At 44.8% G+C, this 25,876-nt stretch overlaps 2 protein-coding genes across 18 annotated transcripts in view; both read left to right on the forward strand.

Moving 5' to 3' along the window:
- Positions 1 to 17,694, forward strand: part of STIM1 (stromal interaction molecule 1) — a 172,991-nt gene extending 155,297 nt beyond the window's left edge. For 7 of the 17 annotated variants that reach the window (XM_008531558.2, XM_070626093.1, XM_070626089.1 and 4 more), the window contains 5 exons: positions 6,504 to 6,671; positions 7,195 to 7,295; positions 7,582 to 7,817; positions 11,324 to 11,390; positions 15,766 to 17,694. In XM_008531558.2, coding sequence (XP_008529780.2) covers positions 6,504 to 6,671; positions 7,195 to 7,295; positions 7,582 to 7,817; positions 11,324 to 11,390; positions 15,766 to 16,282 — 1,089 coding nt within the window. In that variant the 3' untranslated portion in view covers positions 16,283 to 17,694. Of the gene's footprint in view, positions 1 to 6,503; positions 6,672 to 7,194; positions 7,296 to 7,581; positions 7,818 to 9,038; positions 9,132 to 11,323; positions 11,709 to 13,443; positions 13,481 to 15,765 lie in introns of all 17 variants that reach the window. The other 10 variants (XM_008531554.2, XM_070626087.1, XM_070626088.1 and 7 more) reach the window with 5 other exon arrangements.
- Positions 17,695 to 18,665: 971 nt separating this feature from the next.
- RRM1 (ribonucleotide reductase catalytic subunit M1) overlaps positions 18,666 to 25,876 on the forward strand; it is a 34,618-nt gene continuing 27,407 nt past the window's right edge. Inside the window, exons 1-2 of the mRNA XM_070626099.1 lie at positions 18,666 to 19,106; positions 25,123 to 25,211. Of these exons, the coding sequence (XP_070482200.1) occupies positions 19,088 to 19,106; positions 25,123 to 25,211 (108 nt within the window). The 5' untranslated portion in view covers positions 18,666 to 19,087. The remainder of the gene's footprint in view (positions 19,107 to 25,122; positions 25,212 to 25,876) is intronic.

A 25,876-nucleotide genomic window follows, 5' to 3' on the forward strand; every position in this document is an offset into this window, starting at 1 on the left:
ATGGTCTTATACAGTACGTGTTCTTTTTTATTTGGTTTCTTTCACTCAACATTATGTCTGTGAGAGTCATCCATGTTATTGCATGTAGTGAGAGTTGGTTTATCTTCATTGCTGAGTAGTAACCCATTGTATACTATAAATTATTTATCCATTCTCCTGTTGATAGATGTTTGGGTTTGTTTGCAGTTTTTTTTGCCTTTTAGGAATAACACCTATGAACCTTCTTGCACGTGTCTCTTGATGGGCATAAGCACTTATTTCTGTGGGATAGATAATAAGGCATTTGTATATTTAGCTTTCTTACAAACTTCCAAACAGTTTTCCAAAATGGTTATACCAATCTGTACTACCATCTGCAATGTGTGAGAGTTCTAGTTGAGCTACAACCTTGGTATTTGTAGGCGTTTTAATTTTACACATTCTGGTAGGGATGTAGTTGTATCTCATTCTGATTTTAATTTTCATTTTCCTAATGACTAATAATATTGTACATCTTTTCATAAATTTATTGACCTTTTCATTTGGGAATCTATTCTCATTTTTAAAATTGGGGTGTCTGTCTTTTTCTTAATTGATTTGTAAGGGTTATTTATATATTCTGGAAGTAAGTCTTTTTCTCAATATATGTGCATATATATTGCAAATATTTTCTCCCAGCCTGTGGCTTGCTTTTTTACTGTCTTAATGTTGTCTTTTAATGAACAGAGTTCTTGATTTTAATCAAGTCCAATTTAATCAATTTTTTATTTTTTTAAAAAAATGGTTGGTATTTTTTGTGTCCAGTTTAAGACATCTTATCCTACCCCCAAGATATTTTCCTAAATTTTCTTCTAGAAGCTTTATTGTTTTACTTTCCACATTTAGGGATATGGTTTATTTCAAGTTAATCTTTGCGTATGATATGAAGTAGAAGGTCAGGGTTCTTTTTTCCCCAGGTAGATACTCTGTTCTGTTCTGTAGTCTGTTGTCTATCCTTACAGCACATTGTCTTATAATTAGTCTTGATATCTGGTAGTGTTAAGTTCTCCAGCTTTATTCTTATTCAAGATGGCCTTGCCTGTTCTGGGTTCTTTGCCTTTCCATTAGCTTGTCATTCTGCTGCCCCCTCCCTGCAAAAAAGCCTTGCTAGGATTTTTATTGTTTTTCAGTGAATCTATAGATTAATGTGGAGAAAAATTGACATTTTAACCAAATTATTCTTCCAATCCATGAGCATTGTTTATCCTGTCACCTATTTGGGTCTTTTAAATTTCTCTCAGCGATGTTTTGTAGTTTTCAGTGTAGAAGTCCTGCACCTTTTTAAAAAAATTTTAACTTGTACTTATTTTTCTATCTCCTTGAGGTGGAAGATTAAGTTATTGATTTTAAACCTTTAATCCTTTCTAATATATGCCTTTAGAGCTATAAATTTCCATCTTTGTACTGCCTTAGCTATATTTATTAAGTTTTGATATTTCATATTTTCATTATCATTTAGTTCAAAAGATTTTCTAATTCTATTACTGTTTCTTTTTTGACCCGTGGTTATTTAGAAGTGTTTTGCTTGATTTTCAAACACTTGGGGACTTTTCCAGTTATTTTTCTCATTGATTTCTTCTTCTTCTGTTTTTTTTTTTTTTTTTGAGGAAGATTAGCCCTGAGCTAACATCTGCCGCCAATCCTCCTCTTTTTGCTGAGGAAGACTGGCCCTGAGCTAACATCCGTGCCCATCTTCCTCTACTTTCTATGTGGGATGCCTACCACAGCATGGCTTGCCAAGCAGTGCCATGTCTGCACCCGGGATCCGAACTGGCGAACCCCAGGCTACCAAAGTGGAACGTGCGAACTTAACTGCTGCGCCACAGGGCCGGCATCCCTCTCATTGATTTCTAGTTTAATTTTACTGTGGTCAGAGAACATATACTGTATGGTTTCATTCCTTTCAAATGTGTTGAGACTTGGTTTATGTAAACAGACTAAACAATACAATTGAAAGGCAAAGAGTGTTGGACTGGATAGAAAAACAAAACCCAACTATATGTTGTTTACAAGAAACACACTTTAAATATAAGGATACAAAAAGGTTAAAAGTAAAAGGATGAGAGAAGATGTATGACATAAACCCTAAGCAAAATAAAGCAGGGGTAGCTATATTAATATCAAAGTAGACTTAGAGCAAGTAGAATTATTAGAGACAAAAATGGACATTTCATAATGATAAATGTGTGAATTCAACAGTAATATATAACAACTCTTAATTTCGATATACCTAATGATATAGGTTAAAAATGTATAAAGCATGGGGCCGGCATGGTGGCTAATCTTCCTCAAAAAAAAAAAGGATAAAGCAAAAGTTGAAAAGGCTAAATGGATACTAGATAAATTTATAATGAAAGTTAGAAATTTTAACACAGCTCTCTCAATAATAAGCAGCCAAAAACATCAGTAAGGATATAAAAAATTTAAAAATAATTAATCAATTTGACCTCATTTACACATATAGAGCATTTTGTCTAACGACTGCAGAAGATTCATTCTCTTTAGTGTCACATATTGCTTCTGCTCTATTCTCCCCTCTCTTTCTGGCTATCCAATATTTATGTTAGACCTTTTAACTGTATCCCATGCATCTCTTATGCTTTATTCTGTCCTTTTTTTCTCTCTGTGCTTTGGTTTGGTTATTTTCTATTGACCTGTCTTTGAGTTCCCCAATCCTATATTCTGCTGTGATTGTTGCGCTGTTTAACTTGTTCAGTGGAATCCTACTCTCAGATAATGTGTTTTTTCAGTTCTGGAATGCCCATTTTACTCTTTCATAGGTTCTAATTTTCTGTCTAAAACTTCCATGTTTTCATCTATTGTGTCCATCTTTTCCTGTATTTTCCTTAACATTTCAATCAGAGTTATTTTAAAGTCCTTGTCTAGTAACTCTAACATCTGGATCATTTATGGGACTGCTTATTTTTCCTTTTGATTATCATTTTCATGTCTCTTCTCATGTCTAGTAATTTATTTTTATGTAATGCTAGACAGTGTGTATAAAAAATAATAGAGGCTCCAGATGATTTTATCTTCCATCAGATATAGGGTTCCCCCTTTCTTCTGTTAGGTATGTAAGGCGAGGAGCTGGTCACCTCAAGCCGAACAGAGACTGAGCTATGTTGGAACTGGGTTGTAGTTTTACAACTACAGAGGTCCCCTCCTTCTTTCAATATCTTATCTCCTAAGCATTATGAAATTATGGGAGACTTTATTCCACTCTTTGGCCTAGCTACCTATTTTCCTGCACAGCCCCAGGGCTCAGTAAATGCCCAAAAAAGAAAACTGGATGTGGGGCTGACCTGGTGGTGCAGTGGTTAAGTGCACACGTTTTGCTTCGGCGGCCTGGGGTTCGCCGGTTTGGATCCCAGGTGCGGACATGGCACTACTTGGCATGCCATGCTGTGGTAGGCATCCCACATATAGAGTAGAGGAAGATGGGCACAGATGTTAGCTCAGGGCCAGTCTTCCTCAGCAAAAAGAGGAGGATTGGCAGATGTTAGCTCAGGGCTGATCTTCCTCAGAAACAAAAACAAAAACAAAAACAAAAACTGGATGTATGTTGGGGACCCCTCAATTTCCAGTCTGTTATACCAACGAAAGCTAGATTGGTTTCTCTGTGCCCCAATGGAGTCCTCCTGCCTGGGCCAGGCCCAATTCTCAGCCCTCATCTAGAGTCATCAAATGCCTCCAGGGAAGAAAATGGATGACAATTATCAGCTCACCTTAGAAAAGCTTTTCCCTCTCTGGGTTTTTCATTCATCTAGTCCAGTGGTTCTCAAACTTTTTGGTCTCAAGACCCTTTTACTATTAAAAATTTTTAGGACCTCAAAGAACATTTTTATGGGGGCAATATGTTGCTATTTACCCTATTAGAAATTAAAACTGAGAAAAATTTAGAAATATTTATTAATTTATTTAAAATAAGTATATTAGGGGCCGGCCCCATGGCCGAGTGGTTAAGTTCGCGTGCTCCGCTTCAGCGGCCCAGGGTTTTGCCAGTTCGAATCCTGGACGTGGACATGGCCCCGCTCATCAGGCCATGCTGAGGCGGCGTCCCACATGCCACAACTAGAAGGAACCACAACTAAAAATACACAACTCTGTACCAGGGGACTTTGTGAGAAAAAGGAAAAATAAAATCTTAAATAAATAAATAAATAAAATAAGTATATTAAATTCCTTACATGTTAACCCCAAAAATGTGTTTTTATGAAAAATGACTACATTTTCCAAAATAAAAATAATTTAATGAGAAGAGTGGTTTTTTTTTTAAAATAATTTTGCACATATTTTTAATGTCCGGCTTAGTACACTGCGAGATTCTTATGTTAGTGACTGTACTCAGTCTGTTGTGATATCACTCATCATGTCACCTCTGGAGAACTCCGCAGTTCAGTTGTCAGAGAAAGGGAGTTAAAAAGATAAATAATGTCTTAGTATTATAGTGGAAATAGTTTGACCTCATAGATGCTCTCAAAGGGTTTTGGGGTTGTTGGAGGATCCCCGGATCACATTTTGAGAACTGCAGACCTAGTCTTTATTGTTTCTACAACTCTCTGATGTTTTTGAAAATTTTCACAATTTTTATAACTTATGCAGCTTTTTCTGGATGTTGTGTTGGATCAGAATAGTTCTTCTGTCATGACCTACTGCATCTTATGGGGAAGTGGAAGTCAGGCGATAACACTTTCAAGCACACAGATCAGTGGTTATTAACTTCGCTACATATTAGAATCACTTGGAGAGCCTTAAAAACTTTTTGATGCTTTGATGCTTTTTGACCCCAGATCAGTGAAATCAGAATCTCTGGGTGAGGGCCTCGATATTAGTATTTTGGAAGTTTCCAGATGATTCTAGTGTCTGACAAGGTTGAGAACCACACCATAGAATAAAAGAATAGGATCAGTGAACTTTGACTTGTCCCAGCTTCTAGCTATTGTCTTCTTCTCCTTCAGGCATTTATTATTTGTGTGTGACAAGATGTGCCTGTCTCTGTCTTTTTGCGTCCCATCTACCCCGTTCCCTATTTTGTCCTTGTTTCTCTCATTAAACATCCAGTTTTCGAGCCTGTTAGGCCAGCCTCTTCCCACCTCCCCGACTATCACACTTCTCTCTATGTGCTCTTTTTTTTCTTTTCTCTCTCCATTCTCCCCTTCTCAGCTTATCCCATTCCCTTACCTGCTTTTAATATAGCACTTGATCATACATTTTCAGACTTAATGCATTAGATTCTAAAGTATCTGTTCTTCACTGTAAATCTACAAAACCAGGAGTGGGCCAGTTTATAGTTTCCTTTTTAAGGAACAAAAACCAAATGAAGATTGGTCTTCTCGTTAGCTTTCAAAGGAATAAAGGTGTTCTGTCCTTAGATAAGGCCCTCCTGGTCCACTGTAGGCTGTGGAGAGGACCTCAGGCCTGCTATGAGATGCTTGCCTCACTAGATGAAGTTGGGCATAATGAGACCGCTCTGGGATTCTGACCAGCCAAAGGTCAGATGGGGAAGTTAGGGCATCACTTCTACTGGTAGCCTGGGTGAGATGTACTGGGTCTGATGTACTTTTAGACCTTTCACACTTGAGTGCTTTGTGACTGTCTGCTTCATTGTATGCTCCTTGCTAAGAAGTCAGTGAGGACTTTTCTGCTTACACGTTGGTCCTTTCATGTCTTGGTCTCTGTTGGCAGTGCCTGCGTTAGTGTCGGCATGCTTGTTGTCTTCTCACTTTGTAAGGAGTGCCCTTCAAAGCCTCCCTGCCCTGCTCAACAGGAGATAGTGGACCAAGCCTCTGGGCTAGAGGAGACTTCAGAGAGCATTCAGGCCAATCGCCTTCTGGAATAGTAATCATTTTTAAGGTCTCTCTGACATGAGCTCTTCACATACCTCCCTGATGGAGAGCTCACTCTCTCCTGAGATCACCCCTTCACTTATGGTTTGGGTTTGCATGGGGAAAGTCCTACCTCACACTGATTTGAGATCTGCTATAGGAAGCACAGGGTCACACAGCCAGTTGAGTGACAGACTAGGAACCAGAACCAGATTTTAGATTCCCCAGTCAAGTGCTTTTTCTGCCACATTTTGATGTCTTGAGTTTCAAGCATGGACCCCAACTCTAAGAAAGATGATTCACTGAGCTTACCTATGCCTTAAGAGAGCAGGGAAGACTGTTGACATTGGCTGCATGACCAGGAGAGGCATCTTGTGTGGATGTGTGGGAAAAGAGTGCTCTAGCCTGGCAGCAAAAAAGTCTCAATTTGAGTTCTGGTTGATGCTACTGATTATGTGACCTTGAGTAGGTTATTTTCCTTCTCTGAGCTTGCTTCCTACTATATAAAAGAGAATAATCCTTGCCCTTTCTCCCTCTTGGGAGAGTTGTAAAGCTCACATGAGATAGCAGACAAGAACTCTGAATTCTGAAGTATCATACACAGGCATTGGAGAGCCTTATGGTTGTAGTAAATGAACTTATATCCTCTTGGTTGCATAGGTTCGGGAGGCCTTGAGGAAGGCAGAGAAGGAGCTGGAATCACACAGCTCATGGTATGCTCCAGAGGCCCTTCAGAAGTGGCTGCAGCTGACACATGAGGTGGAGGTGCAATACTACAACATCAAGAAGCAAAATGCCGAGAAGCAGCTGCTGGTGGCCAAGGAGGGGGTGAGACCTCCCCTCCTGCTGCAGTCTTCTCTCCTCCTCACCTCCTTCCCTTTCACCTACTCCTCTTCCTCTTTTCTGCCCCACCCTCTCCCTCCTGGTGGACTAAGAGATGTCCTGGTGCTGGGTTCTGTTTCTTTTCCTAGTATACAGCTCCTGATAATGCCCTCAAGCTTCTAGAGGAGGGAATGAGTTATGGGGGTGCTCCCACCTGCCCTCCTGGCAAGATGTAGCAAGTGGTGGCAGGTAGAGGGAAGGCTCTGCCAGCCCCAGGCTGCCATGGGGACAGAATCCTCCCAGGGCTAGGGTACTGCCATGGGATTCCTTTGCTTCTCTTGATGCCTCTATTTTTTTTCCTCTACTCTTTTCTTTCCTTTTGCCTTCCTTTTCTCTTTCCCTTCTCTTCCTTTTTCTTGTGCAGCCAAAGCTGTGCTAGGAGGAGGGGGACCTAGCCACAGAAAGGCATTTCTCATTTTTCCAACCTCTACTCCCTGCTGTTTTTAAGCTGAGGGCCTCATCTTTGCAGGCTGAGAAGATAAAAAAGAAGAGAAACACACTCTTTGGCACCTTCCACGTGGCCCACAGCTCTTCCCTGGATGATGTGGATCACAAAATCCTAACAGCTAAGTAAGTAGCACCTGTTGCCTACGTCTGGCAATGTCCATCCCGTCCTCAGGATTTGAGGGTGTACAGGGCCTCCAACCCCAGTTCTACTTCTTCACTGGGACAGAGGGACAGTCTGGTCTCCTGACCCAGCCTTTATTGAGCTCCCACCTTGCTCTTAACTTTATGATTAAATTGTGTTTGTTATTTACACATATTCCCCCCCAACTTGTTCCTCTGAGAAGAGGTCTTATTCCTATTCAGGCTCACATCCAGCCCATGCCTGCAATTTTCTTTCCTCTGTCTTCAGGCAAGCTCTGAGTGAGGTGACAGCAGCACTGCGGGAGCGCCTGCACCGCTGGCAACAGATTGAGATCCTCTGTGGCTTCCAGATTGTCAATAACCCTGGCATTCACTCACTGGTGGCTGCCCTCAACATAGACCCCAGCTGGATGGGCAGTACGCGCCCAAACCCTGCCCACTTCATCATGACTGACGACGTGGATGACATGGATGAGGAGATTGTGTCACCCTTGTCCATGCAGTGTAGGTGACCTCCTGGGTGAGGATGAAGGAAGGAGCCTTTGATGCACAGGTTAAGAAATCGTCGGCCTCAGCTGTACTTGAACAGCATGTGGGGCAGATACCAAGGAAGATAGTTCAACTCATGACCTTGGTTAATAAAGCGCATTTTGCATCAGGCTCTTCCTTTCTAGTTGTCCTTTCAGTGGTTTTTCCTTGCTGTTTGCTCTGTCTGCCCCTCTGGGTCTATTGTGTCAAGTGTGTCTCCTTTACTCTTGGTGTTCTTTTAATCCCTTTATTCTTCTTTTTTCTCCCCTTCATCTACCTTTATAAAAATAATCTCTTTTAGTGGTTCGTTATAGAAAAATGGCATTCATTTTGACTATTGCTTTTATTTGTTTTCATTTTTATTCCTTATTCCTGATTGTTAAAGTAGATGAATGGAATGATGTCCCTTTCTGCCTTTTTGTGTGAGGCCCCAGGAAGCAATAGTCCCTTACAATGTTATAGCCCTAAATCCTCCAAGCCAGAAAGACGTTCTTGTGCAGGAGGAATCTCCTGCGCGAGGAATTTCCTCCACAAACATGTCTGGCTTTCCACCTGAACTCTTGGACCTCCCTACTTTCTGTCTTGGGTCTTCCTGCACACACTCCCCCCCGCCCCCACCCCAAGTGATGAGAGCTGAGTAGAGCAAAGTCAAAAGAGACAGCACTCTTTGGGAAGTCTTCAGTGAATGAAGGCACTTATCCCTTATTGGCCCAGTTGAATTTTTCTTTGGATCAGAGACTCTTTTAGATAAATAGAACAGACCTTTATGGAAAAGCTATTGTCCTGGGCCCATATCCCACGAGTGCAGAAGGGATGGCAGAAAGCTGGGGTTGGGTTAGGGCTCACTTTCAGAAAGCCAGATTCTTTAATCAAGCTGGATTTTAGCTCCAGACAGTATTTATTTGTAAATTTCCTCAATGATATTTTATCTCTGGCCTAGCTGTTTGTCTCCCTGGTCTGATATCTTGTCAGGGCTTTAGTCAAAGGCCCAACAAGGTTAGGATCACTAGCAGGCAGAGCTTGATCCTGACGTACTCATCTAAAGGCTCCTATGTTCTCTGGCTTGGGAGGGACCTTCATTAGCTTTGACCCACCCACCTCTTGCCCCTGGCCCTTCCCTTATCCCATCGATGTGCAGGCTGAAGCCCCCTGTAAATCAGATTCTCTTCTCATTTTGGCCTGGCCGTTGGACCCTAGATGCTGCCTGGTTGATGGGGCGTAGGTTCAGTGACCGCTCTCTCTGCTCAACATCCGCCGGCTCGGATGATCAGTCCCTCTGGAAATACCCGGGTTTGAGGAGCCCCTTTGGGGCTTTTATTTTTCCAACTTTGGGGACTAAACCAACACTCCTGCCCCACCCCACGGGCCCCTTATCCTGCCTGCCTCACTCCCCTGCCTGCTCCCTCTGTTCCCTCAGCACTGTCCCTACTAATTGCAGGGAGGGGTTCGGGGGTGAGAAGGATCAGCCTGCTCAGCTGAGACCTGGAGAGAGAACACCCATGGTGATGGAAGGCTTATGCTTCTCCTTTCAGCCCAGCTAGATAGATGTCCTGGTGGCCCTTCTTTCCAGCTGGGCTGGGATGGAAAGAGGGAAGGAAAGATCCTCCCCCTCTTTTCTCTTTTTCGTGTCTCTCCCTTTTCCTCTCTGTTTTCCCTTTCTTTCTCCCTTTCCCCCGCTCTATTCCATACTTCCTCTTCCGCCTCCCTCTCATGCCTTGCAAGCCACCAGCCATAGAGGCCCTGCCTCCCCGGCTCTCCATCACCGTGGAACTGTGCTCTCTCCCTGGTGGCTCATCCAAGGCTTCTGCCCTGCTTGTAACCTGGCCTTTTCTCCCATCTTTAGGGAGAAGGCAAGGAGGCCCATCTGCCAGGGTAGAAAAGAAAAAACAAAGGTGTAAATTCTGTGTTCAGCTGGAGCTGGGATTGAGCCCAAGGGGGATGCTCTAGCACATTCCTAAATTACTAGGTGCCCCCATAGCCCTGCACTGGGCATGGTGGCCATCGTCTTCGAAGAGCCTGATTTGCAACATTGATCCAAGAGCTGGTTCTTTGTTGTTTACATGCTCATCAGAGGGAATTTGGAAAGTAAGAGAGTAAATATGAACATAATATTTGAGCACGTTTTCTTTCAGTCTTTTATCTGTGAAATTTTAAATAATTTTTTATGTCATCAAGGTAACGATAACCACTACCATTTATTGAGTGCCACGAACTGTGTCAGGTACTTTAAATACATTATCTTGAAGCCTCACAACAACTCTGCAGAATTTTATTAATTAGGAATTAAAATAGGGATGTAAGTTGCTCAAAGTCACAGCTAGAAGTGGAAAGGCCTAGTTTCTGTTTTTTTTTTTTTTTAAAGATTTTTTTTTCCTTTTTCTCCCCAAAGCCCCCCAGTACATAGTTGTATATTCTTTGTTGTGGGTCCTTCTAGTTGTGGCATGTGGGACGCTGCCTCAGCGTGGTTTGATGAGCAGTGCCATGTCCGCACCCAGGATTCGAACCAACGAAACACTGGGCTGCCTGCAGCAGAGCGCGCGAACTTCACCACTCGGCCATGGGGCCAGCCCCTTAAATTTTTTTTTAATTTTTTTACTTTTGAGGAAGATTAGTCCTGAGCTAACATCTGCTGCCAATCCTCCTTGTGTTTGCTGAGGAAGACTGGCCCTGAGCTAACATCCATGCCCATCTTCCTCTATATGTGGGATGCCTACCACAGCATGGCTTGCCAAGCAGTGCATAGGTCCACACCTGGGATCTGAACTGGTGAACCCTGGGCCACCAAAGTGGGATGTGCAAACTTAACTGCTGCTCCACTGGGCCGGCCAAGGTCTAGTTTCAAACTCTAGTCTTTTGTGTTCCATAGCTCAAGGTATTTCTTTTATATATAATTTTATATCCTTTTGTTTTCCCTGAGCATTTTAATAGACATTTTTCTACGTTTTTAAAATCTTTTCATACGCAGAATTTTTAATAGCTGTATAGTCTTCCAGCAATTAGATGTATTATCATTTTCCCATTGTTCCACCTTTATGTTTACTTTCATACAATTATTAATAGTGATGTGATGAACATGTTTGTGTAAAAATCTTTGTCTAAATTGTGACTTATTTCCTGAGGTTTACTTTCTAAAAAGGCTGGTTCTTAGTGCTCTCCCGGACCTTGCCTCCAACTCCTATCCTCCCCTGTCCTGCTTGTGGTCTCCCATTAACGCCTTGCCATCTCCCTTTATAGTAATGTTGGCCCTAGGTCTCCTTCTATTGGAATTGCCACTAAAACTGACCTGGCCACCTTATCTTCAATTTCCCCTTGCTTTTAGGACCCTTGGTGGGAGGTTCTTGGGAGGAGGTGCCCCATTCTCCAGATTGGGCACCAAAGGCCCAGAGTGGTCTCCAGCAAGCATTTCTCCATGGGCAAACCTGCTTGCCTGCCAGCCCCAAATAGGCTACCCCTCCCTCACACTTTCTTCACTCTCCTTGCAGCCCCCAGCCTGCAGAGCAGTGTCCGGCAGCGCCTGACGGAGACACAACTTGGCCTAGGATCTCAGAGGTTGGTAGAGGGCGAGGCTGGCCACTTCTTGACAAGCCGGGTATCTCTGCGGCGAATGCGCAGCCTTTCATCTGGACAGTCTTTCAGTTCTGAAGGCCACGAGATCAGCTCTCCATCTGCCTCTGCTGCTTCTTCCTGCTCCTCTACCACCATCACCACCACCACCACCACCACCTCCACCACCTCCATCACCACCGTTCATGTCCACCCTGTTTATTACCACCACAGCACTTCCTATTTCCTCCAGATGGAGCCCTACCCTGACCCACCCCCTTCTGACAGCACCGCTGTGATGCCAGGGCATTCAGAGAGCTTGGGGTATCAGCTGTATCTCTTCTCTTTCTTTCTTCCCTTCCTTCCCTTTCTGCCACCTTTCCTTGGCCTCTGCCTGCTGGCTGCTATGTGGGCATCTGTGGGCGGGGGGGGGGGGGGGGGTGTGTGCAATGGGGCCTCTTCTCCTTGTCCTGCCCTTTCCCAGCCCTGAGACTCCTTCTTTAGGTGAGCCTAACTCCCCAGACCTTTCTTCCCTTCTCTGTTTGGGGTATGCTGACTCTAAAAATGAGTAACAACCCCCCTCCCTCACGGTCCTATAGCACTTTTGCCTAAACTGTGCACTTTCACATCCATTATCTCAGTGGAGTCCTCACTTCCTTTACTCCTTCAAAAACATTTATAGATATCTACTCTGTGCCAGGCTCTGCTGGGCATGGGGATTCATAGATGATAAGATACAATCCCGGCCATCAAGAATTACAGTCTGGTCTGGGAGAGGTACATAATAATTGTGGGACAATTTGATAAGTGCTATGGGTGTTGAGGAGGGAGTGACTAACAGTGTGTACCTGGGTGGAATGCTTCACAAAAGAGATGACATTTGTGCTAAAACTCTGTGTGCAGAAAAAAGGAGAGTGTATTCTAGGTAGAGGAAACATCATGTGCAGAGGCATGGAGGTTCAAGAGAATATGATATGTTTGTGGTTAGAACATTGGATATGTGTTGCTGGGAAGGGGTAGCAGATGAGGCTAAAATGATAAAGGGCTCTCAAAGGCTAGGGGCTTTGGCCATTACCCTTTAGGAGATGGACAACTGCAAGAGTTTCTAAAAGAAAGTGAATTGGTCAGATCTGCATTTTAGAAATAACATTTTAGTTGCCTGTATGAAGGAAAGAAGGGAGAGACTACAGGAATTTGGAAGTCATTGCAGTAGACCACTAGGGGAGGTAACGAGGTCTTGGGATGGAAAGGAGAGGATTAATTTGGTACCTGGCTATGAGGAGTGAAGGAGAGGGAAGAGTCTAGGATGACACCCAGGTTTCTAGCTTGAGTGACTGAATAGGTGTAGTACCCTTCATGGAATTAGGGAATAGAAGGGAAACAGGTTTAGCGGTCTTGGACAAGAAAAGTTTATAGGTGGGGCAGGCATTAAAGTACTCTCTGAGTAGGAAGTTAAGGGTAATAATAGTATAAGAATTGGGGAAAGGCTTTCTCCCAGGCCTGGTCTGGCAGCTGCAGGGACTTTCCCTGCTAATACCTCAGGATGGTAGGCTAGGGTCAGAGATAGTAGCCTTGATCTTACCTGGAACAAGCTTAGACCCTCAGAAAGTCCCCCTCCTCTGGAAGGAACTCTCATCTCTGAAGTTGTGACCATGGCCCAGTCCTGGCCTCTGGGCTGCAGCCTGCTTACCCTGTTGCTTTCTTTTGCTCCTGCCTCACTCTGGATACCAGTCTCTCTAGCTCTGCCCCTTGAACGTCTGGATAGTTATTCTTGAGGGCTGTTCCTTTTTCTCTCACAAAGGGACTGCCTTTACTAGCATTATCACTCAGCAGAGCTGCTCATCTTCATTCTCATCCTCATTTTCATCCAAAAGCCTAGGCAGGGAGACTGCCCCTCTGAATACAGATGGAGAGGACTGAATTGGGCTGGGGGCACAAGGGGATGCTGTGAATCTCATGCTCCAAGGCCCAAGTGAGGGCAGTGGGGAGGGAGGGTCGGGAGGTACCTGCATCCACCTGGCCTGTTCACTACTTAATTTTCTTTTACACCATGCACCAGAGGATCATCTCTAAAGGCAAACAGGCTCTCTAGTAAGGTTAGTAGCTTGGAATGGGAGCCCAAGGCAGCCCAGCCTTTGGGGAGGGACACCCCTGGCCTGAATTGTCTCAGAGATTCAGGGAGGGGAGGTGAGCTCGCCTCAGTGGGCCTTTTCCCTCCTATATCTACTCAGGCTTCCTCCCAGTTTGTTTTCTTGCTTTGGAAGTCTCAGCTTTTAGTTGATAGAGGCATAGAGGGATGGGAATCATGACCAGATGGGACTGTGGGCCAGGAGGAGTGAGCAGCCTCTTGACCTCTCTTCCTTGGTGTTAGAAAGGTCCTAGGAGCCTCACCTCCTCAGCCTAAAGGGCCCCTCTTCCCAGTGTGGTTGCTTCCCAGAACTTCCTTCCACTGAGCACCTTCCTCTGTGATTCATAAATGTGTAGAAAAGGCAGTATATGGAGAGCATCATATTGGAGCTTAGAGAAACAAGGGCACATTTAAATAGAAGCAAGGACAGTGTCAGATATGTGAAACCAAGTATGAGACTGAATAATGGTAAACACTAGAGTATGTGGCTGAAATAGTATTTTTAGAACGGGAGTCGGAGCTGGAATTGTTCTCTGCTATCCCCTTTCTCCAAGAAGGTATTGGCCCATGAGGTGGCTGTTTAGTTAATTATTTCCTACTGAGAATTAAACTTAGAATAGCTATGAGCCAACCTCCTGCTTTTGCCTGTTTCAGGGGCCTGGTGCCCTCCCTAATTTCTGACCCATCGCCTCCTTCCTTCCAGATCCTGTGGTGCTCTCCTTTCCCACTCATGACTCCTTCCCTTTGGCTTCCTGACTTGGATGTTTAAGCATTTCCCTTAGCCCTCTCTTCTGCCTCTGCCATGGGTTCTCTGGCCTCTGGGAAAGCAGAAGGAGGGTTAAAGGATTGGCAGGAATCCCCATATCTACCCTCTTGTCTGTAGAGGCAGGAGGGGTGGCATCGGGAATTGGTTCATGGCCTTCTTAGGGATAGCCAGCCCCCTAAAGGGTCTTGACTTCCTGGACTAGCCTCTGTGTGTGCATGTCCAGTGTGCAGTGCCACATCCCCATAACTCAGCCTTGCAAAGAAGCCTTTTGTGACTGGCCCACATATGGGTTGTCCAGCTTGACTGGCCTCATCATCTTCATTCCCACAGTACTTTCTCCATTTCTAAGTGCTTTGCCGACATATTTGATCCTCCGAACAGTCTTGCAAGATAATTGAATTGGTATTGTCTTCATTTGGCCAAAATTGAGGACCAGTAAGTTTAGATGACTTGTCCAAGGTCACACAGCAAGCCTCAGGCAGAGATGGAAATTGAGTCAGACTTTATGATTTATAGCGAGTGCACAGCTCTTTTGAACCACTGCTCCTTAAAGGGCAACACACTGTGTTTCTACACCTCCCTACATTCTCCCTGTCAGCAGAGCTCTATAAGAGAACCCACCCTTCCTGCTGCCAGCTGACTTTGAACTCTGAAACACTTCTCTGTGACCACCTTTGAATTCTGTGCGGGGGTTGGAAGAGGCAGCATCCTGGCCTTTTGGGTTGGGTGAGGGATTGTTTGCAAGGCTGTTCTAACCTTCTCCTCCCCAGCCTGGGTCAGGCCCACTTACTGCATGTACCCTGTTCCTTGGCGCCTGGCCCAGACTGGATGTGTCCCAGGATGTGACCGGAGTAAGTGGGGAGGGAGACATGGAAAATGGTGACTCAGAGAAATATGTGGGTTCTGTGTTAGCTTAGGGCTGAGTCCTAAGAAATCTAGCCAGCTATGGGAAGGCAGAGATTTTATTGAGGAGGATGCCTCTGCAATTGAAGCCTATGGTTGCACCAGTTTAGGGCCTGGGCATTCACTAGGGGTGGGGCCCAGGCATTAGAAAGCACTTTGCCAGACAGATGATGGTATAATGACATTTGTTTTTGCTTCTTGTTGTTTGTCTCTTCTCTTGCCATCACTTTTCCTTTTCTTCCTTTTTTATCTCCTTGGTCTTTCTTATTTCTACCTGCTTCTCCTTTTGCTTTTCTTCCTCCCCAATTTTATTCTGTTCTCCCTGTCTCTTCTCTGATCTATCCCCATTCCTATTCCTCCCTCCTCTCTCATCCTTTACTTATGACATATCAACTTACTTCTGTTTCTCATTCTTCTCTTTCTCACCTGCCTGTTTATTCTGTTTTATCTCTCCTGCCCCTCTTTCCATCTCCACTTTCCTGCCCTGTCCTTGTCTTCTCATGTTGTCCCTTTCTCCTCTTCAACTTCCCCCTGTCCCCCTATCCTGTTTGTGTCCCTTTCTTCTTCTTTGCCCTGTCTTGCAGGGATTTGACCCATTCCGATTCGGAGTCCTCCCTCCACATGAGTGACCGCCAGCGTATGGTCCCCAAGCCTCCTCAGATGGTCCGGGCTGCAGATGAAGCTCTCAATGCCATGACTTCCAACGGCAGCCACCGGCTGATTGAGGGGGTCCACCCAGGGTCTCTGGTGGAGAAACTGCCTGACAGCCCTGCCCTGGCCAAGAAGGCACTACTGGCGCTGAACCACGGGCTGGAGAAGGCCCACAGCCTGATGGAGCTGAGCCCCTCAGCCCCACCTGGTGGTTCTCCACTTTTGGATTCTTCCCGTTCTCACAGCTCCAGTTCCCCAGACCCAGACACACCATCTCCAGCTGGGGACAGCCGAGCCCTGCAGGCCAGCCGAAATACACGCATTCCCCACCTGGCTGGCAAGAAGGCTGTGGCTGAGGAGGATAATGGCTCCATTGGCGAGGAGACAGACTCCAGCCCAGGCCGGAAGAAGTTTCCCCTCAAAATCTTTAAGAAGCCTCTTAAGAAATAGGCAGGATGAGGGTGGCAGTGGCAGGACAGCTTGTCCTTCCCTGGTCTTCTGCCTCCCTTTCTCTCCCTTCCAAGATATCTGGCCCCAAGAGTGGGGCATGGGAAGGGCTGGCCCAGGGGCCTGGGCACTGTACATACCTGCCCCCCTCATCCTTGGGTCCTTCAACATTATTTATTAACTGACCACCATGGCCTGCCTGCCCTGCCTCCCTCCCAACCATGGGCTGCTGCTGTCACTCCCTCTCCACTTCAGTGCATGTCTTAGTTGCTGTCCCCTCAGCTCCCAGCTCCACGTTGGGGTCCAGCTTCCGTCTCTGCTGTCCCAGTTTTGAGGTTTGGTTTCTTGTTTCTGTCTGTCTCCTGCTTTCAGGCTCCTCTCTCCCACCACTCTCCAACTTCCCCTAGTAGCTAGGGCAGATGTTAAGAATAACTTCTGACTCCTGTGCCTCAGATATGTTCCACCCCACCTCCAATGGTTTTGTTTGCCCCAGACTGGGGCCTAGGGCATAATATTTGAGGTTTATTCTTTGAGAGTGTGGTGGGCCAGAGGGAACCTCAGCCTGGAGCTCACTCAGGCCTCCAGGGGTCCGTGGGGGAATGAAACCAATTCCCAGAGAACAAGCTATTAGAGAGTTTTAAAGAGAGGCCAGGCTGGGGGACAGATTGGAAGAGACTTCTCTCTTAGTTGGAGGATGAGTAGATGCTAGAGTTGTGGGCTACAAGGCAGTCACCTTTTCTCTCTTCTCTCACCCGCACCTGCATCTCTTTTATCCCTGCTCCCCCACACTGCAGGAGGGTTTTTGTCTGTAAGAGGTGCTGCCCAAATGCTCCCAAACATCAGTACTCCTGGGGCTCAGGACAATCAGCTCCCCTGGCCATGGGAACCTCAGCCACGATGCAGGGCTCTAATGGGGCCCTGAAGCTATTGGGCAGGATGTTGTCACATTTGAACCAAAAGACAGTTTAAAATTGAAAAAAGAAATCTCCTGAATTCCCAAGTGCCTGCACCACATACTTCCCTGACCTTGTCAGACCCCATTTTCATGTCACTGCATAGCCTGGGCCAGAGGCTCAAAGGCCACAGCCAGTTTAGGGAAGAGGGTGGCTAAGGAAGATAGTGTAGGTGAAGGTGGCTGTGTGACCACTTCCCCCCACCCTTCCCACCCTCTAGACAACTCTCTCCCTTACCTGTTTTTGCTATGGCTGTCAAGGTATTTTCCCTCTGCCCCCACTCCCTGCCATGACTTTACTCTGGGATCCTTTTTTGGGCCTGGGGTGGGGACACCTGGGGCTGGTCTTAGGAGGGTGCTAGGCTACAGACTGCCTTGTACCCCCTGGACACCCTCACATGGGTTTTTCTGTGTTATTTCATAAGACTCTTTGAAGTCCAATAAAGCATGTAGGAGATTTTAACCTCTGCTGGCTTTGACTCTCATTGTGTTCTCTGTGCTCTCTTTAGCATAGCAGACAGGGTGAAGAAGAGACTATTTCTCCTCTGACAAGGAAAAATGAAGTTCTAATACACACACCCAAAAGCTCTCTGGGTAGGGTAACAAGATGAAATGCAGGATGCCCGGTTAAATTTAATTTCAGATAAACAGTAACTTTTAGTATAATTATGTCCCATGCAATATTTGGGACACGTTATTTTTACTTGCTAAATTTGTCAGCCCTATCTCTAGGCCATCCTGACCCTATCTATCCTATAGCTTCACCTATCACCTAGGACTTTTAGAATTACCTCACAGGAAGCGTGGGATGCATCTGAAGGTCAGTGAGGAACCAATGAAAGGTTTTAGGAGGAGATGCAATGTGAGATTTCATAAAAATCAGTTTCTGTAGCCCAAATCAGAAGCTTCTACATCGGCCTTGTATATTATGTCTCTCATCTGTTCTTAACTCCCTACATTCAGTCACCAAACCTAAACTCATTCTATCGCCACTCTTATTGCTTAACCTTGTCTCTATCACCATCCACTGGAGAATTCTTAAAGCTTGGGTCATGGTCCTTCCCTGCTCAAAACTCTCCTAGGGCTCCCATTTCTCTCAGGATAAAATCCAAAGCCAGTGCCTTATTAGCAAGGCTCTCTTCCAAGCCGACTGAGTGCCTGACTTCTGGCTGACCTAAGAGCCCTGGGCTCCTGGCTGCCTCTGGCTGTAGATCCGAGGCCACAGCCCACATGGGACGGCAGTCTTGGGTTATCGTAATGCAACAGTCGTCAAGACAAGAAAAAGTATCTTCAATGGTCGGGTTTTTGTTGTTAGTATTTCAAAAATACTTGAACTGTATTGACCTCGGCGGCGGCGCGGGGACGAGAGGGGCGGGGCCAGGCATGGCGGGCTCTGCTCGCTCCATCCGGCCCCGGGGCCTCTGCTTCGGCCTTGCCCATATCCAACATGGCGGCGGGAGAGCGCGTTCCCGCCGGGCGTGCCCACATGTAGCGTGGCCGCAGGAGAGGCGCAGGCTCGGGGGCCCTGCCCATACTCAACATGGCGGCCACTGGGCGAGGCCGACTTTCTGCTACGATAGTTCCGCCCGCCGGCGGGGGCGCTGGCCGCATCGAGTAACGTCATTCGAACTCCGTCGCGCCGCTTTTGCGTCGCGGGTGGCGGGAGCGGGAAGGGGATTCAGATTGTCGCGCCTCGGCTCTGTGGAGGGAAGTGCTCTCTGGCCTCCACTCCGGTCCCTGCTCCTGAGCATCGTCTGGAGCCCGACCCTTCGCACTCGGCCACCTTCTCGATCCCGCCAGCGCCTCCGAGCTGCAGCCGCGTCTTGGGTTCCTCAGCGCCTCAGCCACTAGCTGCGATGCATGTGATCAAACGAGGTGAGAGGCCGGGGAGGGGGCGGCGGGGTGCTCGCACCGGGGAAAGGGGACGGGGCTGCCGCCGCCGGAGCGCCTGGCCGCGCCCGCCCGCCGCCGCTTCCCGCCCTGCCCGCCGCCGCTTCCCGCCCTGTCAGCCGGCTCGGCCTGCGGCTTCCGTCCGTCGGCCCCCGTGCCCTCTCGGGCCCTCAGTCGGTGCCCTCCCAGCGTTGTGGTCCCGCCGCATTTCAAAAGGATGACACCTCCCTTTCTGAAGGAGTTAGTGTGCGTGCCTCCCCGCGAGTCCCCGAGCCAGGGATCGTTAGCTCCTCTTCACAGATGCAGCAGCAGAAGCGCAGAGAGCTTCGGGGACCGACGCAGAGTCACCTGCCGTGAATAGATGCTGTAAGAATGAATGAGAGTAATTATTTAAAAACATATGCCGAGTGCCGTGGGTATGTGTCCAAGTGATTTAACTACAGCTAAGAGATGGAGAGGCGGACATTGGTGGCCCTTCTTCCTGTTTTAGTTGATGGGGAGGCCAGGGTTCGAACTCATAGTTCACACCGGAGCTTTATTTGAAACGTTTGCTTGAAAACCGTGGGGTTGATGACCTTTCCTAGGCACTGGGGAGAACTAGGAAAGAAGGGACTCTGTACCCCACACCGGCACCTATCGGCTTCCTGATCTCTTTCGTGGAGTGAGAGTAGGAATGTGGGGTGACAAACGCCAGATCTCAGCCTCAGACATCTCCCTGGAGTTTGGCCTTTGGAGGAGATATGTTGCCACTTGCCCCAGGGGTAGTCCCAGAGGAGTTTGGGACAGAGACTGAGTCAGTTTGGGAGAGAGTCCTTCCCTGCGGTGGGAAGAGATACTGGATCAGGGTAGGGTGGCCAAGGCATCTGACAGGATGGGAACCAGGAAGAGCAAGGGACTTGTGTTCTTCCTCAGCGGTTATTCCTCATTAGACTTGCTCAGTGCCTCCTTTGTGCCAGCCCTTGGCTTGGCTCTGTGAAATTATCAGAGGAGACAGTCCCCGCCTTGGGAAGAGGTTTAATCAGATTGGAAAAACAAGAGCAAAACATACTTTGAACAGAGAACCATGTGAGACAGGTATGAACAAGTTCTGAGTCGAATCTACTTGCCTCTGTTAAAGCAATAAAGTTATTTCAGATTCTAGGCACTGAGTAAATACTGGTTGGCTGACTGACTGGATGTTTGTTTTGTCCACTAGGCTGTGAGTGTTTCAAAGATGGGGACTTTATGGCCACACTTGGCGTAGGACCTGCCATGAGTAGATGCTCAAAGAGTGAATGAGAGTAATTATTTTAAAATATATGCTAAGTGCTGTGGGTATGTGTCCAAGTGATTTAACTACAGCTAAGAGATGGAGAGGTGGAGAGTGGTGGCCCTTCTTCCTGTTTTTAGTGTCTTGAGAACATCATTCTCTGAATTTCCCTAGTCCCTCATTTTAGCTGATGAGACCAAAGACCAAAATACATAGTGCACTTTTATTGGTCCATTCCTGTGAGAGAGAGATGAGCATCCAGGTTTTTAGACCTTTAGAAAAAGTTATGGAAGAATGAGGATCTTCTTATGATAAATCTGTAACAGAGATGAATTGAAAACTTGTGGATGTAGATTACTGGAGTGGGTGACACCTCTGCATTGAATTTTTAACCTTTTGGGTCCACTTTCAAATAGTGTAGTTTAAAAAGTACCACCTACAACAGGCGGCAAAAGGCAGGGCTTGTTTTGTTTCTCGTTCCTTCGGAGAACATAATTTCATCCAGATGGTTCGCTGCTAGAGTCTGCCAGTGCAGCATTCAGCAAGGTGTGTTAATGTACAAAATTGTACTTAGATTTGTTTATTTTATTTTATTTTTGATTTTTAATGTGCTTAGGATTTTTCCCCCATTCTCTTATTTTTGTTGTGCCAGTGTAGTAGCAGACTAACTCCCATAGTTTTTGTTAATTTTAATGTAATTGTTTAGGAGGGCAACTGGCAGTCAGCCTTCAAGTACTTCTGAATGTGCTAATATCTTGCTAAGCACCATGAGGGAAATAATGGAGAACGCAGCTCCATCTTCAAAGACTTTAGGATTGTTAGGGATGTAGGAATAATCCATACGAAAATTGTTAGAAAACGGAAGGGAATGTGAATGAGTTTTTCTCATCTGCTATCTTGAGCTATTTTTCTTCATGGGAGAGAATCATATTGCTCAAGGAGATTAAGATTAAAAAAATAAAAGTTCTGGGGCCGGCCCGTTAGCGCAGCGGTTAGGTGCCCGCGTTCCGCTTCGGCAGCCCAGGGTTTGCTGGCCTGGATCCCGGGTGAGGACATGGCACCACTTGGCAAGTCATGCTGTGGTAGGTGTCCCCACATATAAGGTAGAGGAAGATGGGCATGAATGTTAGCTCAGGGCCAGTCTTCCTCAGCAAAAAGAGGAGGATTGGCAACAGTTAGCTCAGGGCTAATCTTCCTCAAAAATAAAAAAATAAAAGTTGACAACCATTGGAATAAGTGCAGTGTAGCTGACTGAGTTGTAAAGTGTGCTTTGGAATTTACTATAGTGTTTCCAAAATTTTGGATTGTAACCCACAGTAAAAATTACATTTCACATCATGACTGAGTGCACACACTTATATGTATGTATATACATAAAACTGAAACAAAACTTTTCAAAATAATACCTTCCAAAGCATCCATTTGCACTCTGATAATCTCTCTTATATTTCACATTCTTTCTCTATACTCTCCCTCCTTTCCTCCTTTCCTTCCTCCCTTCCTTTCTAATTCCCTTTACAGCCCATTGTATTATTTTACAAATCTCTGTGGATACTGTGCTGGGCACTGAGTAGGCAGACATGGTTCCTGCTTTCAAAGATCTTACAATCAATTTAGGAAGACAGACAAAACTGTTGATGTGATAAAATATGATAAATACTGTGTTAGGTAAAGTACAGGCTATAGGAGCCCATTCATTCAATTATTCGGAAAGTATTTATTCAGCACCTCTTTGTGCCAGGACCTGTTTTAAGTGCTGGGGATTCAGCAGCGAACAAAGCAAGCTAAATCTGTGTTCGCATGCAATTTACATTCTGGTGTGGGTGAGAGTGTTAAATGTATGCAAGAAGCAAGTAAATATATAAAAATCAGTTAATTTTAGATAGTGATTAGTGAGATGGTGATAGTAAAACAGGGTAATGTGATAAAAGATGAATGAGAATATAATCTTGGATTGGGAATTCAGCTCAGGGGGGAGCTGACATTTGAGCTGAGCCCTGAGTAATACTAAGAACCAACTGTGTGAAGATCTGTGGGCTGAACATTCCAGGTAGAAGGACTAGAAAGTTCGTGCCTTGTAGACAAGGCACATCCTTGGTCTTACAGTATTAGCAAAGTCTTCCTGAAGTGAGAAGAATTAAAGAAAGCTTGTAACCAAGAGGAAATCAGACAATTAGTGTTCTAGAGGATTTCAGAGGAGGAAGAGGTCAGTGTGAGTTACAGTGGTTGGGGCACGTTTCATGGATATGAGAATTGGAGAGTGAGTAGGAGTTAGAGGTTTGGAAAGGTGGAAGAGGGACCGTTAGTCAGAGTAAGGTATGACCAAGGATGTGGATGTGGGACTGAGAGGCCCTATTGGGACTTACACTATTTCATAGGGAATAGTAGAAGAGGTGATGTTGGGCTAAATTAAGGAAGGCCTTGCTTGAGAGAAGAGGATAATAATGCAGGCATGAGAAGCATGGATTAGTGATGTGATAAAATCAGCATCTGGGTTGAAAAAATTGACCAAGTGGAATGATAGGCTAGAGAACCGTGTATCGCTGGCCCTTTAGATCTTTAGTGTGCCTCCCCTTTCCAGTGTGAGTTAAGACAATTGCTATTGTAGTTTTGTCAGTTTCTTGATTAATTTGGCAGCTGCAGAATGCTCAGTTGCTTTGTGGTTACCTGTCTGCCTAGTTAGCCAGGTGGTAGAGTGTTGAGGGCTCAGTCCTAGTGTGGGCCAGTTAATTTACTCTATTCCAGGGTTAAACACTGCGTATGTGAATCTGGTTAGAAAAGGAGATCACGACAGTGATCAAAAAGAGGACTATCTTAGTGCTAAAGTATCAATGTAGAAGAAAAATGAACTTCTATTGATGATGGGTTAGTAGTGGTGTCTTATTGTTCATCAAACATTTGAGAACTTACCTTGGGCCAGCCACTGAGCTAAGTTTGAGAATACACATGTGAATGAGAAGGCCAAATGTAAAAACATATTTAACATGTTGCCTTTTAGTTACAAGGGACTGAGGAGACAAACTAAATGAGTCAGTATGGGACACTAACATTTATTGAATGACTGTTGTGTATCAGATACTGTGATCAGTGTTTTCCCAATAAGAGCAGCTTTATTTTTAATGAGCTATAATAGTTGTAACTATACCAAAGTTCTGTACCAAGAGCACTTTTTACCTTGTCTCATTTTATTGTCACAATAAACTGAGGAGGTAAGTGGAAGACATACAATAATTTTTCCTGTTCTACAAATGAAAACCTGTGATGATTAATTATGTTATGTAGCTTACCTAAGGTTAAAACTGTTTAGTGGTTGGATATGTCTACTATTCCTGGTAAGAGTAAATAAATAAAGGTTCAATGAGCTACTATTTGAAGTTAAACTAAGAACAGTAGGACTTTTTCTTAGGAAGGACAAAGAGGAATATGAACTAAGTGCAAAATCATAAAAGGACTAACTAGAAAAGGTCTACATGTATTTGCTTTCATATCCCCGAAATATTTAAAACTAAGAGATTGCCTGTGGGAGATTGTGTTAAATTACAAATAGAAGTACTTTTTTACATGATGTGAAGTAAATTCAAAATCATTAATTACCCTGGGAGAAGTTTGTAAGCCAAATTTATCATGAAGGATTAGAATAAAGACTGGTTTCTAAGTCATTTAGCATTCAATAAATATTTGAGTACCTGCTATGTGCCAGACCTTGGTCCTTGGTCTGGGCACTGGGAATACATTGGTAAATAAAACATGCAAAAATCTTTTTCTTTTTGGAAGTTATATTCTAGTGAATGAGTGGGGAGAGTAACACAATAAACAAATACATAAATAAAATATATAGTATGTCAGATGATGATAAGTGCTATGGAGAAAAATAAAGGATAGGAGGAGGACGGAGATGAGAAGAACAAGGCTGTCTTTGGGGCATTGCAATTTAAAATAGGGCGATGAGGGAAAGCCTCATTGAGAAGATAACATTGAGCAAAGACAAAGAGGTGAAGATAGCAAGGATGCCAGGGTAGAGTAAGTGAGGAATTGGGGAGACTAGGAGTTAAAGTTGGGAGGGAAGGAGGCACACAAGTCAGGTTGTGTAGGATTCTACGGACTATTGTAATGATTTTGACTTTGATTCTGAAGGAGAAGATAAACCACTATTGGAAGTTTTCAGGTGAGTAATGACATGATTTTGACTTAAGTTTTAAAGAAGAATTCTGGGGCCCACCTGGTGGCGCAGTGGTTAAGTTCACACATTCCGCTTCAGCGGCCTGGGGTTTGCCGGTTCAGATCCTGGGTTTGTACATGGCACCGCTTGTCAAGCCATGAGGTCATAGGCATTCCATATATAAAGTAGAGGAAGATGGGCACGGATGTTAACTCAGGGCCAGTCTTTCTCAGCAAAAAGAGGAGGATTGGCAGCAGATGTTAGCTCAGGGCTAATCTTCCTCAAAAAAAAAAAAAAAGAATAATTCTGGCTGCCGTGTGGGACAAGGTAGGGAAGAGATCATTTGGGATGTTATTGCAAGAGTCCATCTGATTTACAATGTAAGGAAAGGGAAAACTTTCAGTATAGAATCCCTGCTTTTTGAAGATACAAAAATAATCTCTTGATGAATGTTTTGAGAGTCTGAATCTTTTATCTGTCAAATAGCATTTCACGTTGGTCAATTTAAAAAGTTCACATGTCGATTACATTTGATTCTTTGACGTTGCTGTCTTAGTAAGTGCTCACATGAATTGTATGGTTTGATGTTTCAGATGGCCGCCAAGAGCGGGTTATGTTTGACAAAATTACGTCTCGAATCCAGAAGCTTTGTTATGGACTCAATATGGACTTTGTTGATCCTGTAAGTAAATATGGTTTGTGTCTTGGGTTCCTTGCTTCATGTGATTCTTTTTACTTGTGTTTTATCTCTGTCCCTTCACTCACTTTATATAAATTTTGGTTTGGTATTCTGCTTATGGCTTTGGATATAAAATGTGAATTCATTGCTTAAAACTTTTTTTCTAAATTTTGGTTCTGTGCTGTGACTTCTGACTTTTCAGAGAACTATAAAAGTGAGCAAAGAGGAAAACTTGATATTAACATTTCTTATTAGAGTCTTCCTTGAGTAAATTGTTTTATTCATAAGTGGAAAAGCCTATAGTAAATTTGGAATTGTTGTCATTTGGGTAGAAACTGGTTTGAAATTTGCTTTCTTGTTGTCTATGTAGAAAGAATTCCTATAAGTAATATAAAATAGATTTCATGAACAACATTTACATTAAGGAGAACAAACTATTCATACACAAGTTGTCTGCTTTTCTCCTCTTCTGTAACTCCTCTGCTCTAGACCCGCACCGTCCCTTATGTAGACTGCTGTCTCTAGTGGTCTCTAAAGCCTCCTTCCTGGTCTTCCTCTAATCTTGCCCTCTTCAAATGCGTCTTCCACATGGCTTCCAAAATGATCTTCCTAAAATGGAGTTTCTAAGAATCTTTGTTTCCAAACCCACCCATGATGCCCTGGCCTCT

The sequence above is a fragment of the Equus przewalskii genome, chromosome 6 (genome assembly GCF_037783145.1).
Source record: "Equus przewalskii isolate Varuska chromosome 6, EquPr2, whole genome shotgun sequence".
NCBI lineage: Eukaryota > Metazoa > Chordata > Mammalia > Perissodactyla > Equidae > Equus > Equus przewalskii.